Source organism: Castanea sativa, chromosome 12, assembly GCF_040712315.1.
Source record: "Castanea sativa cultivar Marrone di Chiusa Pesio chromosome 12, ASM4071231v1".
In the NCBI taxonomy this organism is placed as follows: Eukaryota; Viridiplantae; Streptophyta; class Magnoliopsida; order Fagales; family Fagaceae; genus Castanea; species Castanea sativa.
In genome coordinates, this window is record NC_134024.1 from 8128708 (window position 1) to 8141028 (window position 12321).

Sequence of the window (12321 nt, forward strand, 5' to 3'; positions counted from 1 at the left end):
ATAAATTATTCAAAGGATAAAACAATAAATTATTAAAAACATCCCTCTCTTCCATAAAACATTATTCAAAGGATAAAACATAAAATACCCTAAGTGCCAAAGTAGTGACCTCCCTAACAACCACATTATTCAAAGGATAAAACAATAAAACACTAAACATTTCTCTTCCATAAAACATTATTCATAGGATAAAACATAAAACACCCTAAGTGCCAAAGTAGTGCCCTCCTAACAATCTTGCCTCCTCTTGAAGAAACTTAAGTTGTAAATATGGTTCTTCCATCACGACAAACATCTCTCTCTTCTCTCGTTTTTGAAAAATACGTGCTGCCGTGAGGTAGAGTTCGGAACCCTTCTCAATGCCATCTAAGGTGCACACGCGTTCCATGACATTACGAATAGTACTACTTGGCTCCACTGAAAAAGCTGAGTTCCTTAACTCCACAACATCACAGATACGACTAAGCTGTTGTGTCAACTGTAATGTTGTTCCTCCTTTCTTCCCTTTGTTCTGTGCGGATGATGGTAAAACTCGCTTCTTTCCTTTCTTTTGTGTTGGGTTAGGTGGTTGTGTAAGGTTAGGAGTTTCATCTTCATGAACGTCATCATCATCATTTGGAGAAGATAAGTCAGCAGAAGTATCACTTAACCCCTTCTTAGGTGTCTCAAGATCATCAGGTAACACACCTGAAGTGGGGGCCCATGCTAAATCTCCTGTGGCCGCAATGTCCTTAAACATAATGTCTAATAAGTCAACATTCTCCAAACCTTTCTCTCGAAATTTTGCAGCTTTAGGAACCTCCTACACTTTTGAATAATTTCATTAATAACTCAAATAACATAGTTTATCTACTAATACAAAATATGTACAATGAGTTATACAAAACATACCATTAGTTTCCTCTCCCACCACTCATCAGTTGCAGCTATTGTTCCTTTGGCTGCATCCCATCCCAATCCAGTTTCACTTCCCTTCAACTTATTCCAAAGTACCCAATCTTTCTTCAAACTATCCCATTTATGCTTATACTTCTCCCTAGGATATTCCTTTCCAGTTTTCTTTTCAAAAGTTGCTATAAAATTTGTCCAACCCTTCTTACTAAAGTGGGTATTAGGTCGATTACCCTTAAATACTTCATCCACACAAGCTTCACAAAAGATAGTTGTTACTCTTGATGGCCATTGAGCTCTAACATTTGAGCTATTTTGTGATGGCTTACCCATCTAAAAAATCATAAGTTTGTTAATATCAATGTTCAGCCAAATACAGCAAGTTCTACAACCAAACCCATGAGAAAATTGAATAGTAGGTGTAATTTCATAACATTTCTACCACAAAAAACAAAAGCATAATTTAATGAATTTGGAAAGGGGGCCACTCCCATAGAATGATAGAATAATTCACATATTTTCTTGGTACTTTCTCTCTTTCACAAATATTCTTGGGAAAATAGAAGAATTGAAATTCCTTAGGTAGGCTGATGTCCCAGCTTTGCACCTTTAGTCACAAACCCAGCGTAAAGGTTTTATGTTGTGTTCACAAATTAATCATGCAATTGGTTGGTTGTTTTCACTGCAATATTCGTAATTTCACATATTGTTAGTCCAAAACTAATTAATTGTGATGAATAAAGTAGTGCACGTGCTCTGTCTACTAAGGAAACTGAACCAATCAACATAGGACTTTACATGCAATCCATAGTTGTCATTAGGATGCTACATTTTCTGGGCAGCTTTTGATATCCTTTACTTGGAGTACACTGACATCTGCGCAGGCCTGGTTAAGACCAAGCAGCAACCTTGACTACATTTTCTGGGCACTTTCTCACATTTATTAAACAAAAGCTCCCTAAGTTTCCTAGGTAAGTTCTACAACCACAAAGAATCAAACATATTCAATAAAAGAATCAAACAAGATCACGGCAACATACATAGAACCAAAAAAAAAAAAAAAAAAACTACAACTGTAAGAATCACATTGTACAGCAGCAAAACCATGGAGGGCTGTCTGTGAAACAGAGAGAGCTCTTATCGGCAGCAGCAACAAACAACAAATCTATAATTTCTAATATTTTGAGTTAAAATGGTGTAAACCAACATGCCAAAAGCCCAAATATATATCATAAATTCAAAGATGGGTAATGGAGAATAGTTACCTGGAATTGCGATGAAGAACGGTGATACATGGAGCAGAGCAAAAACAGCAAATCGTGAACCAATCCTTGTGAAACTGATGCGTTGAGGCAAAGGGTTAAGGATTTATATATGGTGAAGGGAGAGGACTGTAGACGCAACGGTAAAGCCAGAGGCTATTTTTGGATTTTCAGCAAAAAATATGAGCGGAATCACGATTTGCAAATCGCGCGGTATCGAAATCGCAATGGAAAATTGCCTTTCCTGAAACGTGAAAATCTGCTGTTTCAAAAACGCAATCCCACCAATTTCGCCCAGCCAAACATATCGTGATTTCTGCGATTTGCTAAACGGGCGTTTAGCTCTCTCAATACGCCTAAACAAACGGGCTCTTAATGTTACTCCTTTGGCCTTTCTGCCATCTTAAAATTATTTATTCATTGTAAAAAGATTTAAATTTTAAGAGAATATCATTCTATATAACATGTTCAAAAAGAAAAAAAATGGTTAATGTTTGACATCATTCTCATAGAGAGAAAGTAAATGAAGAATACTGTTGATTTTTCATGTAAAATGTATTAGATTTAAGCTCATAAAGTTTGACAACGATTTGGTCCTTCCAACATTACAACAACTTAATTTATGCAATACAACTTGACAAGTTAAAGCCAAGGTGGTGCTTTTATTATGTCAATATCGGATGTATTTTTTAACATAGTTGATTGAGTCCTAGTGATTATAGGACTTAGTTTTCTGACTTTGGATTGCTCTCATATATACCTAGCCGACCTTCACCAGTTTTTTTTTGGTTGAGTGACTTTCACCAGTGAAATATATGTGTGTTGCGGCTTAATTAATGGGTGTGCCTCAACTTTAGTTAGATATAATAGGGCTTTCTCTATTTTTGTTTGAGAGAGCTCTTTGGGTATGTTGGGAAATTTATACCCTGCTGATTTTGATTGTCTAAATTGATTAATTATTCCAATTATGCAAAGGTCTAATTTAACATTTGATGGTTGCAGCCATGCATACCGCAAAAGTAAAATGCAACGAAAAGTAAATTTGACACAAGTAATATAGTTATGAAGAGAAAACCCTTATCAGAAAAACCGTTAAAGTGGTATGTAGCTTACCACTAAATTGAAGAATTCACTAGGCAAAATGGAAGTTTACCATACAAAATATCCCAATCCTAGTATTGCTACATACAATACAATTTTTCCACATGACCACACATAACTCCAACTCGGTTGGACTTTTTTTGTCTTGTGAATCTCTTTACCATGCAGGGATATTCAGTATGTGTCTATCTCACCACAACAACTTAATTACAATAGTCTTGTTCATGTACTTCACTATGAACACTTCTTGGTATTCAAATCAGCTTTGGAGATGATGTTTGGTACAAATCCTTGGCATATAGCTGTTACAACAAGATCTCCCCTTCATAAAGTGTTCTTCTTATGTTTATGATGACCTAATATGTCTTCAAATATATTTTGGAACCCTAGCGCATGGATCCCTAAGTCTCCGGTCATGATCATAGGCTACAAATTGGAAAAACAGCTGGCTCAAGGCTCAATCGGTCTATTAGAATTGAACCTGAAGTTAAGGCAATAGAAACTTCACTGAGCAATTTCTTAAGTTATTTTTTTAATGTTTATCTTCAAACAGTAATCTTGACACTAAAATTCAAAATTTCTTTAATGTTTTGGTTACGAATTTGACAACACACAATGCATCTGACCTTAATTAGTTGTATTTAGGATTTGAATTTTGTGAAAGTGTCTTTTGTATCACTTTTGTAATCTCCTTGCTTTTTCAGTAAATTATTTTCATGGATGCCTCTTAGTTCAAGAGAATTACATAGTTCAACATGACAACCCATGTTACACCATATAAAATTGGGTTTGGGCCCTGAGTATTAGGCTAATATTTCTAACTGAGTACATATTCCATTTGAGTTATAAGGTTCTTAGCAGTTGGTGTTAAATTGAATAGAGCTTGGAGTTGTAGAAGATGAAGTTGCTGATCCAAGAGATGCTAAACTACAGTTGTATAGGACCAGTTTTGTATAAACCGTGTGTTTATGTTTTATTTATTAATTTAGAGGTTAGTTGTTTTAGCTGACATATGTCATTCGATGATTTATTCCATAGTTAGTGGGAAGTTAGTTAAGTCTTCCTAATTTACCGCTCTCTGTATTTTGGTACATATCATTAAGCAGAATCTTCTGCAATCTAATTAATTAATCAGCATTTTTACAATTTACAAATCTCCCAAAGCTATCTAACCTCTATTTTTAATTGAGAGTCGCTACGTCCACAATATTTTTACAACAAATCATAGATGGTTAGTTATTATTGGTTCAAATTTGAACCCAACACTAAGATTATTTTTTTGCTCCAACAATAACAACTAGTAACAACCTGCCACTTAAAATTTATTGTAAAAATATTGTGAATATATCATTTCTCTTTTTAAATTAACTTGTAACTTCGAAATCAAGACGCATGCATGTGCTTGCTTGGCAGAGTGTTTAATTTATCCAACTTTCAAATAAAAAATAAAAACTTTAAAAATCATGACGTATGTGCATACGGACGTGTTTAAATTTATTAACTTGTAAATTTCAAAATCAAGACGTATGTGCCTACGTTGATAACTTCTTGTTGGTGTTGGTGTTGGTGTTGGTGTTGGTGTTAGGGATCCTGTCCCTCATTGAAATTGAATACTCTTTTTTTCTTTCTTTAATTACTTTCCTAAATTTTATTTTACTACTATTTTATTGATGATACTCTGAAAGACCAGAAATATAAGTCATCTTCGTCATTGTCAAGTTTAGTTGTAGCAGATGAAAATTTTCACTCTCTCATAAATGGGGAGACAATTACCCTTCACTGCAGGGCTCACTGCCCTTATTGTTTTTGTATTAGTCCATAAAACTTGCAGTACTCATAATAATATTCATCAGTGTGCCCCTTCTTCCTGCGGAAATATCCGGAACATAAGCTATCCGTTTCGATTGAAGAGCGATCCACAAGCCTGCGGTGACCCAACGTATGAACTGTCGTGTGAGAACAATCATACGGTGCTATACTTTTTTGAAGGAAAATACTACGTACAGGAAATCAATTACAATGAGTACACAATCCGGGTGGTGGACTCAGGCATACAGGAGGACAAATACTTCTCCACTCCGAGTTATTCTTTATATCGATATAATTTCTTTTCTCAACCGCGGTCCGCTCTGCCTTATTACTTGCAAAACTACTACGAACGGATTGTAGTGGTTTTCATGAGCTGTGAAAAACCTGTGAATACTCCAATCTATTTGGATACTTCTACTTGCAATGGAAATGGAGAGAATTCTTCCAACTCTTCAATTTCTCATTCCAAGAGGTATGAATATGTTACAATTGGTACAATAAGGGTGAAGGATGTGAGGGACTCGTGCAAAGTGGACATGCTGGTTATGACATCTTGGCCAGGACATGATAATCCAATTATTTCCTGTACAGAACTCCACAATAAATTGGTATATGGTTTTGAGCTTTCATGGATCCAAGTTATTTGTGATAGTCATTGCGGAAGAGGGAGCTATTGCAACCCCAATAAAGACTCGAGCCTTGTCGTATGCGTCAGCGTCAAGATTGGTGGGTAAATATAGCGAGAAAGGGCATAACACTTTCCATTCTCTAATTAAATACCTTACATGCATGTTGACCATTATTTTCCTCTTGCACATTTCTCTTTCTTTTCTGCAATAGTCTTGCATTTCTCCCGTCACTAACCATGCATGTGTTGGGTCAATATAATAAGAAACGTCTTGGTGATGTTATTGAAATTTACCAGATTTAGTTTTAAGGTTCCAAATGCTGATGTTATTTTCTTCTTTGTCAAAAATGCAGGATTGCTCGAAAGACTGTATCTTAGCTTCCTGGGTGAGGTTTCTATGTCAAAAGAAGTAGTTTGAAGGATAATATAGCATAGACTATGATATAGAATTGCACGTGACTTATTTATCTGGGCAATTGGACGATCACGATCTTTTATTAGGCTTGAGGAAATGAAAGTAAAAATTATCTAATTCTGAAGAAGAAAGCTTCTTGATGCATACCCCATCCATTCCAATGTAAAAGACAGGCTAGGGTAGATTCAGCTAGCATAATGACTAAATTCATTTTAAAGTTCAAAACAGTGCTGATGTTATTCTTTTCTTTGTCAAAAATGCAGAATGGCCACAAAGTCTATATTTCTTTTTCAGAGGTGAGGTTTCTATCTCAATTGGACATTAATTAAGGGAATAACCATGTACATGGACAATTGGTTGATCTCAACTCTCTTCTAGTTTTTTTGTTTGTTCAGTAGGCATTTTACTCTTCTTTTGTTGGACATGATATTCATTTTTTAATAAACTTGGGTGATTGTCTGTTTTTTGGTTGGTTGTTTGCCTTTTATTTATTTATTTTATAAAAAAATTGGGCATCATTATTAATAAGGACATATGAGTAAATTTATAAAAACTCATTTTTCTATCTTTTTATTTTTCTTCTCAATCAAACAAAAAAGTTTTTCTTACCTCCACTTTTCCACCTCTAACTAAACACAAATGAGTGAAACTAAAATCACTTTAATTTTCCTACTTTTTGACCCTTCACTATTTTTTATCCTCTCACTTTTTCGTCTCAATCTCCAATCAAACAAACCCTTAGGCTTGAGGAAATGAAAAGTAAAAATTTCTCAAATAACATAGCTTCTTTGTGCAATTTCCATCCATTCCAATGTAATAGATATGCTAGGAAATATTTATATAGTATTACTGTAGTTTCGTTATAATGAGAAATTAAATTAATTTTAAAGTTACAAGCACTGATATTATTCTTTTCTTTTTGAAACTGCAGTAAGGCGACCTCAAGGTCAAGATTATTTCGTTATCGGTAAGTTTTCTATCTCAAAAAGGTTGTTTGAAGGATAAAGATAATACATAATGAAAAATGACAAAGAATTGCATTGAGTAATTGTGCGTGATGTGAAAGATGACACTAGTAAATGAATAACCATGTACTTGGGCGATCGGTTGATCTTTTAGGCTTAAGAAAATGAAGAGCAAGATTTGCACAAAATTTGGACTGGTCTAGGTTTTGTGGGCACGACTTAATTAGATTGTTATAGGTCTGTGGCTCTCTTGATAGGGGTGGGTTTGCCTTGTGGGTCGACGTTGTTTGGTCTTGGGCCTGTGGTTGCCGCTGTCAACAACTTAGGGCCCCGTTTAGTAATAGTGTTTAAATATTATTATTCAGTTTTCAGTATTGTAGAAATATGTATTTGAGTGTTATAAAAATGAGAAATGATATGTCTATAAAAATACATGTCAGAAGTGTTACTGTTATTTAATCATTGAAAACTGTTATTTAAACAACATTACCAAACAAACCCTAGGTTTCTGGGTTTGTCTTTTCTTGTGAAAGCTTTATTTGAAAAAAAAATAATGGAAAAACTTATAGAATAGAAATGCATCTCCAAAAGGTTTTCAAGGTAAAAAAGCAATAGGAAACCATTTCCGACAACTATTCCTCAAAAAAAGTTTTTTTGCTGTGTTTGAAAACAGAAAACAGCAACCAAACGAGAGAAAACCAGTTCTCTTGATTAAAATTTTCCTCTCATTTCCCTTAATATAATAGGCTAAATTCTTTTTTTTTTGGTTGAAGAAATAGTAGGCTAAAGGTGTGTTTGTTTCTAGCGACTACGTTTGCATTTGTTTCCAGCACGTTTTTTTTGGCTGGTCCATGACACTATTCATGGAAAAACCAAGTGCTAAAAATAGGTAAATAGTAATTTGTAGCAATAAAAAATATTTTGTTACAGGGTTTTCAGCAATAAATTTTTAGTTTTCTGCAAAATATGCGGTATCCAAATGCACATTAAATTCTAAACCATACATTAAATAATAGTTACAAGACTTGCCATTCAAGTAGAATTATTAATTTTTTATTTATACTTGCACTCCAAGTGGAATTGGAATTAGCCTTAAGTAAGGATTGATTAATATAAGAAGTCGACAAGTTTCTATGGTTGTTTATATCTCATGTTAAGCATGGCCCAATGAGAGGGTTTTTATTTTTATTTTTATTAGTCTTATTAAGCCTAGTCTTTTCAAATTATTCGTCATTTGTTTCCCTAATTAGTAATTCACCTTTAGTTAGAAAAGGTAATTTCAACTTTCTTTTTTTTTTCTTTTTTTTGCAGCTTATAATTGGTACATGCTACCAAATATCGGTAAGAACCTGAATCTCCTTTGATCTTCTTCAATTTTATTTTAGCAAATCATTCTTGAAAATTGTGCATGAGTATAGTTTACCATGAAAACAAGATGTAGTTAAAGTTTAGTGACATTTAAATGGAAACAAAATATATTATGCTTAATTACTTGGATTAGGAAGGCACTTAGTTGTTAGTTTAACCATATTTTCAATTACAAATTAAAGGCAAAAATACTATTTTGGTCCATACATTTTGAGCCACATTCAATTTGGTCCCCTACATTTTGGCAGCAGTCAATTTGGTCCCTCTTATTTTTAATTTGTAGTTAATTTGGTTCTTACTGTTAATTCACTAACAGAAAATACTTATGTGACTAACGGATTGTACCATTGGCACATAAGATGCTTACGTGGCTTCTAAAATAATAATAATAAATTAATTTGACATTTAAAAACTGCCAAGTCAGATCTAAATGAAAAAAAAAAAATTTCTTATGACATTTTTAAGAAGAATTTGTTTTTTGGGGTATTTCAATTCTTAATCTCATTTATTTTTCTTCTAATTTTATTTCTCAAATTTTTATTTTTCACTTCAAATTGAAATTGTTCTACAACGTTCTGTGTGTACTGATCCGTATTAACAAAAAATAAAAAACACAAAATGAATGAGATGATACAAAAAAAAAAAAAAAAACAAACAAACAAACAGCTTTCTTTTCTCACTTTCTTACCCACCAAACAGGACAACAAAGAAAATCTCAATACACGCAACACATCCTAAACAAAATTTATTTTCTCTCACTTTCTTGGCATAAGTCTTCAGCCATCTATCCCTAATTTCATAAATCTTCAACCACAAAATCACCCAAATTTCCACCAAAAACCTCAACAACTAATCTAATCATCTTAGTAAAATCAATATTCCAACTGTGAAGACTTGTATTCTTGCTGAGATCGTCATTTGTCAGGGGTCTCGAATAAGCTTCGTCAAAATGGTGTGTTGAAAGGATCTCATCCAACTCATGAGAGAATTACAAAATCTATACACACCATTGTCAAACATTGTTTTTCTTAGATCTACAAAATATTCAGATCTGCAAATTTTCCATCTTGTGAAATTCAAAACACACAAAAGAATAATCTAGATTACACATAAATCTTTGAGACAAGATTAAAAAAAAAAAAAAGATTACGCATAAATTTGTAGATATGTGTGGACGCTCGCTTATCTAGATAAACCACCCAAAATCCAAGGTGGACGCTTGCTTACTTAGGCCTTCAGAGATTCAACCCTCTGTGTACCAGTTCGCAAATTTGGAGTAAGAGCTTTCGAAAAGTTTGAATAATTTGGATCACAAGGAGATGGTAAAAAGCTCGTTGTCAACACTAACATCTTTCTTGTCTTCTTCCTTCACAATAGAAAATGCAATAATAAATTACAAAGTTACAAATGCAATAACAAATTAATTATTTTGTTATGAAAGTGAGAGAAAGAAAGATGAGATTACGAATTGAGATAATGAAAAAAATATTTCTTAAAAATATTTTGAGAAATTAAATTAAATTTCAGTTTTTTTTTTTTGTTAGATATGACTTGGCATTTTTTAAATGTCAAATTAATTTTTTATTATTATTTTAGTAGCCACATAAGCATCTAATGTCCCAATGGTACAATCCGTTAGCCACGTAGGCATTTTCAATTAGTGAGTTAACAGTAATGACCAAATTGACTACAACTTGAAAATAAGAGGAACCAAATTGACTATTACTAAAATGTAGGGATCAAATTGAACGTGACCCCAAAATGTAGGGACCAAAATGAGGTTTTCGCCAAAATTAAAATAACTGAAAGCAATGCAAGTGGAAATTTGTTTTCTCATAGTTTTTTCCGGTGATGTCCTTGTACAGTTTTTTTATACACTATAGCAAAAGTGAGCTTGGGTACTCCATGGGTGGTTGCCTTTTTGATATATAAGTGGTGTAGGAGGCATTTATCAACAAATGATGCCATTGAAGAATTTTTGCAAAGCCAAAATAACTTCATGCCAATTAGGTATTCTTACTCAGAAATTAGGAAGATGACGAAAGGTTTTAAGGACAAATTGGGAGAAGGAGGCTATGGCACTGTATATAAAGGGAAGCTTCAAAGTGGTCGTCTTGTAGCTATAAAGATGTTAGATAAATCCAAAGCTAATGGGCAAGATTTTATCAGCGAAGTTGCAACAATTGGAAGGATTCACCACATGAATGTGGTGCAACTCATTGGCTTTTGTGCTAAGGGACCAAAGCGTGCTCTTATATATGAATTCATGCCTAATGGTTCTCTTGACAAATACATTTTTTCTCTAGAAGGAAGAATCACCTTAAGTATTGAGAAAATATACAAGATTTCTCTTGGAGTGGCTCGTGGGATTGAATATCTACATCGAGGATGTGACATGCAAATTCTGCATTTTGATATCAAGCCCCATAACATTCTTCTTGATGAGAACTTCACCCCAAAAGTTTCTGATTTCGGGCTTGCGAAACTTTATCTTGCAAATGATAGCATAGTGTCATTGACTGCTGCAAGAGGAACACTAGGATATATGGCTCCAGAGTTGTTCTATAAAAACATTGGAGGCGTTTCCTATAAAGCTGATGTTTATAGTTTTGGCATGTTATTGTTGGAAATGGCAAGTAGAAGGAAGAACTTTAATGCATTAGTAGATCATTCAAGCCAAATTTACTTTCCAAGTTGGGTCTATGACCAAGTTAGCAAAGGAAATGACGTAATAATGGAAGATGTCACAGATGAGGAGAAGAAAATGGTTAATAAGATGATCATAGTCGCATTGTGGTGCATACAAATGAAGCCTAATGATCGTTGTTCAATGAACAAAGTTGTAGAAATGCTTGTAGGAGAAGTTGAATGCTTACAGATGCCTTCTAAACCTTTCCTATTGTCATTAGCGGATGTAGGTGACAACTTAAATCCAACTTGCTCAACACTACAATCAAGTGACTCAACTCAATTTTAAATGCAAACCGAGTGATATGTTAGTTGGTTGATTTACCTGGAAAAGTGTAAGGGGTTTGAGGTATTGCTAATTCCATGTGATTTCTACAAAAGTTTACTTGTAATGACAAAAGTTTCAATGTAATTATTATATATCTATGTCATTTGTAACCATTTCATGTAATCAAGGATGAAGTCAGATGAAAGTTGCCACTGTGCAAGTCTTTTTGGTTGAGCGAAATCAAGGTTGATCGGCCGAAAATAAGTAGTAAAAATTTGTTGAATAGAAACTTGTAATATATACTTTTTTGTTTGTAGTATAAATTTTGAAACTAAAAATATTCTAGATTTTATTTCAATGAGTAGTTATCGTATGATATATATAACGAAGTCGAATATGAAGCTAGGAAAATAAAATAAGAGATACTAAAAATAATGAACGAGAGATATAAATAATATGATTGATCTATTTTTATTATATGTGTATAACTATTTTTAGTTTACTATAAAAATAGTAATAACTATTTTTATTACTATTTTTAGTTTATTATGTGTGTAAATGTGCCTCATAATTGAACAACTTCCAATACTTTTCTTATTGACAATACTTTTTTTTTTTTTTTTAAAGTCTAAATTACTCCATAACTAATTGATATTTAAAGCAGATCAAGAACCCACCCACCCTTTCTATTCCCATACAGAGTGCAATCGGGTGGCACCCTCCAAACAATCCGAACTACAATGTTAACTTTGATGGGGCTATTTTTAGTTACATCAATGTATCGGGCATTGGGGTGGTTATCCTAGACTATAATGGTTCTGTCATTAGTGCTTTGTCTCCATGAATCTCCTTAACTTTCTCTGTGGAGGAAGTGGAAGCTTTAGCGAGTCCGAGAATAGTCCTATTTGTTAAGGTAATCAGCATTT

The 12321-nt window shown here is 33.5% G+C and overlaps 3 protein-coding genes across 3 annotated transcripts; 2 read left to right on the forward strand and 1 right to left on the reverse strand.

The window, feature by feature from the left end:
- Positions 1–205: 205 nt before the first annotated feature.
- On the reverse strand, positions 206–1224 carry LOC142619237 (L10-interacting MYB domain-containing protein-like). Its single transcript, XM_075792303.1, has 2 exons — positions 892–1224; positions 206–802 (listed from the first exon to the last, which is right to left on the reverse strand). The coding sequence occupies exons 1-2, from the start codon at positions 1222–1224 to the stop codon at positions 206–208; spliced, it is 930 nt and encodes a 309-aa protein (XP_075648418.1).
- Positions 1225–5011: 3787 nt separating this feature from the next.
- Positions 5012–5797, forward strand: LOC142620122 (uncharacterized). Its single transcript, XM_075793544.1, has one exon. The coding sequence runs from the start codon at positions 5012–5014 to the stop codon at positions 5795–5797; it is 786 nt and encodes a 261-aa protein (XP_075649659.1).
- Positions 5798–8387: 2590 nt separating this feature from the next.
- On the forward strand, positions 8388–11499 carry LOC142621205 (rust resistance kinase Lr10-like). Its single transcript, XM_075794525.1, has 2 exons — positions 8388–8412; positions 10305–11499. The coding sequence occupies exons 1-2, from the start codon at positions 8397–8399 to the stop codon at positions 11414–11416; spliced, it is 1128 nt and encodes a 375-aa protein (XP_075650640.1). The 5' UTR covers positions 8388–8396; the 3' UTR covers positions 11417–11499.
- The last annotated feature ends 822 nt before the right edge of the window (positions 11500–12321 follow it).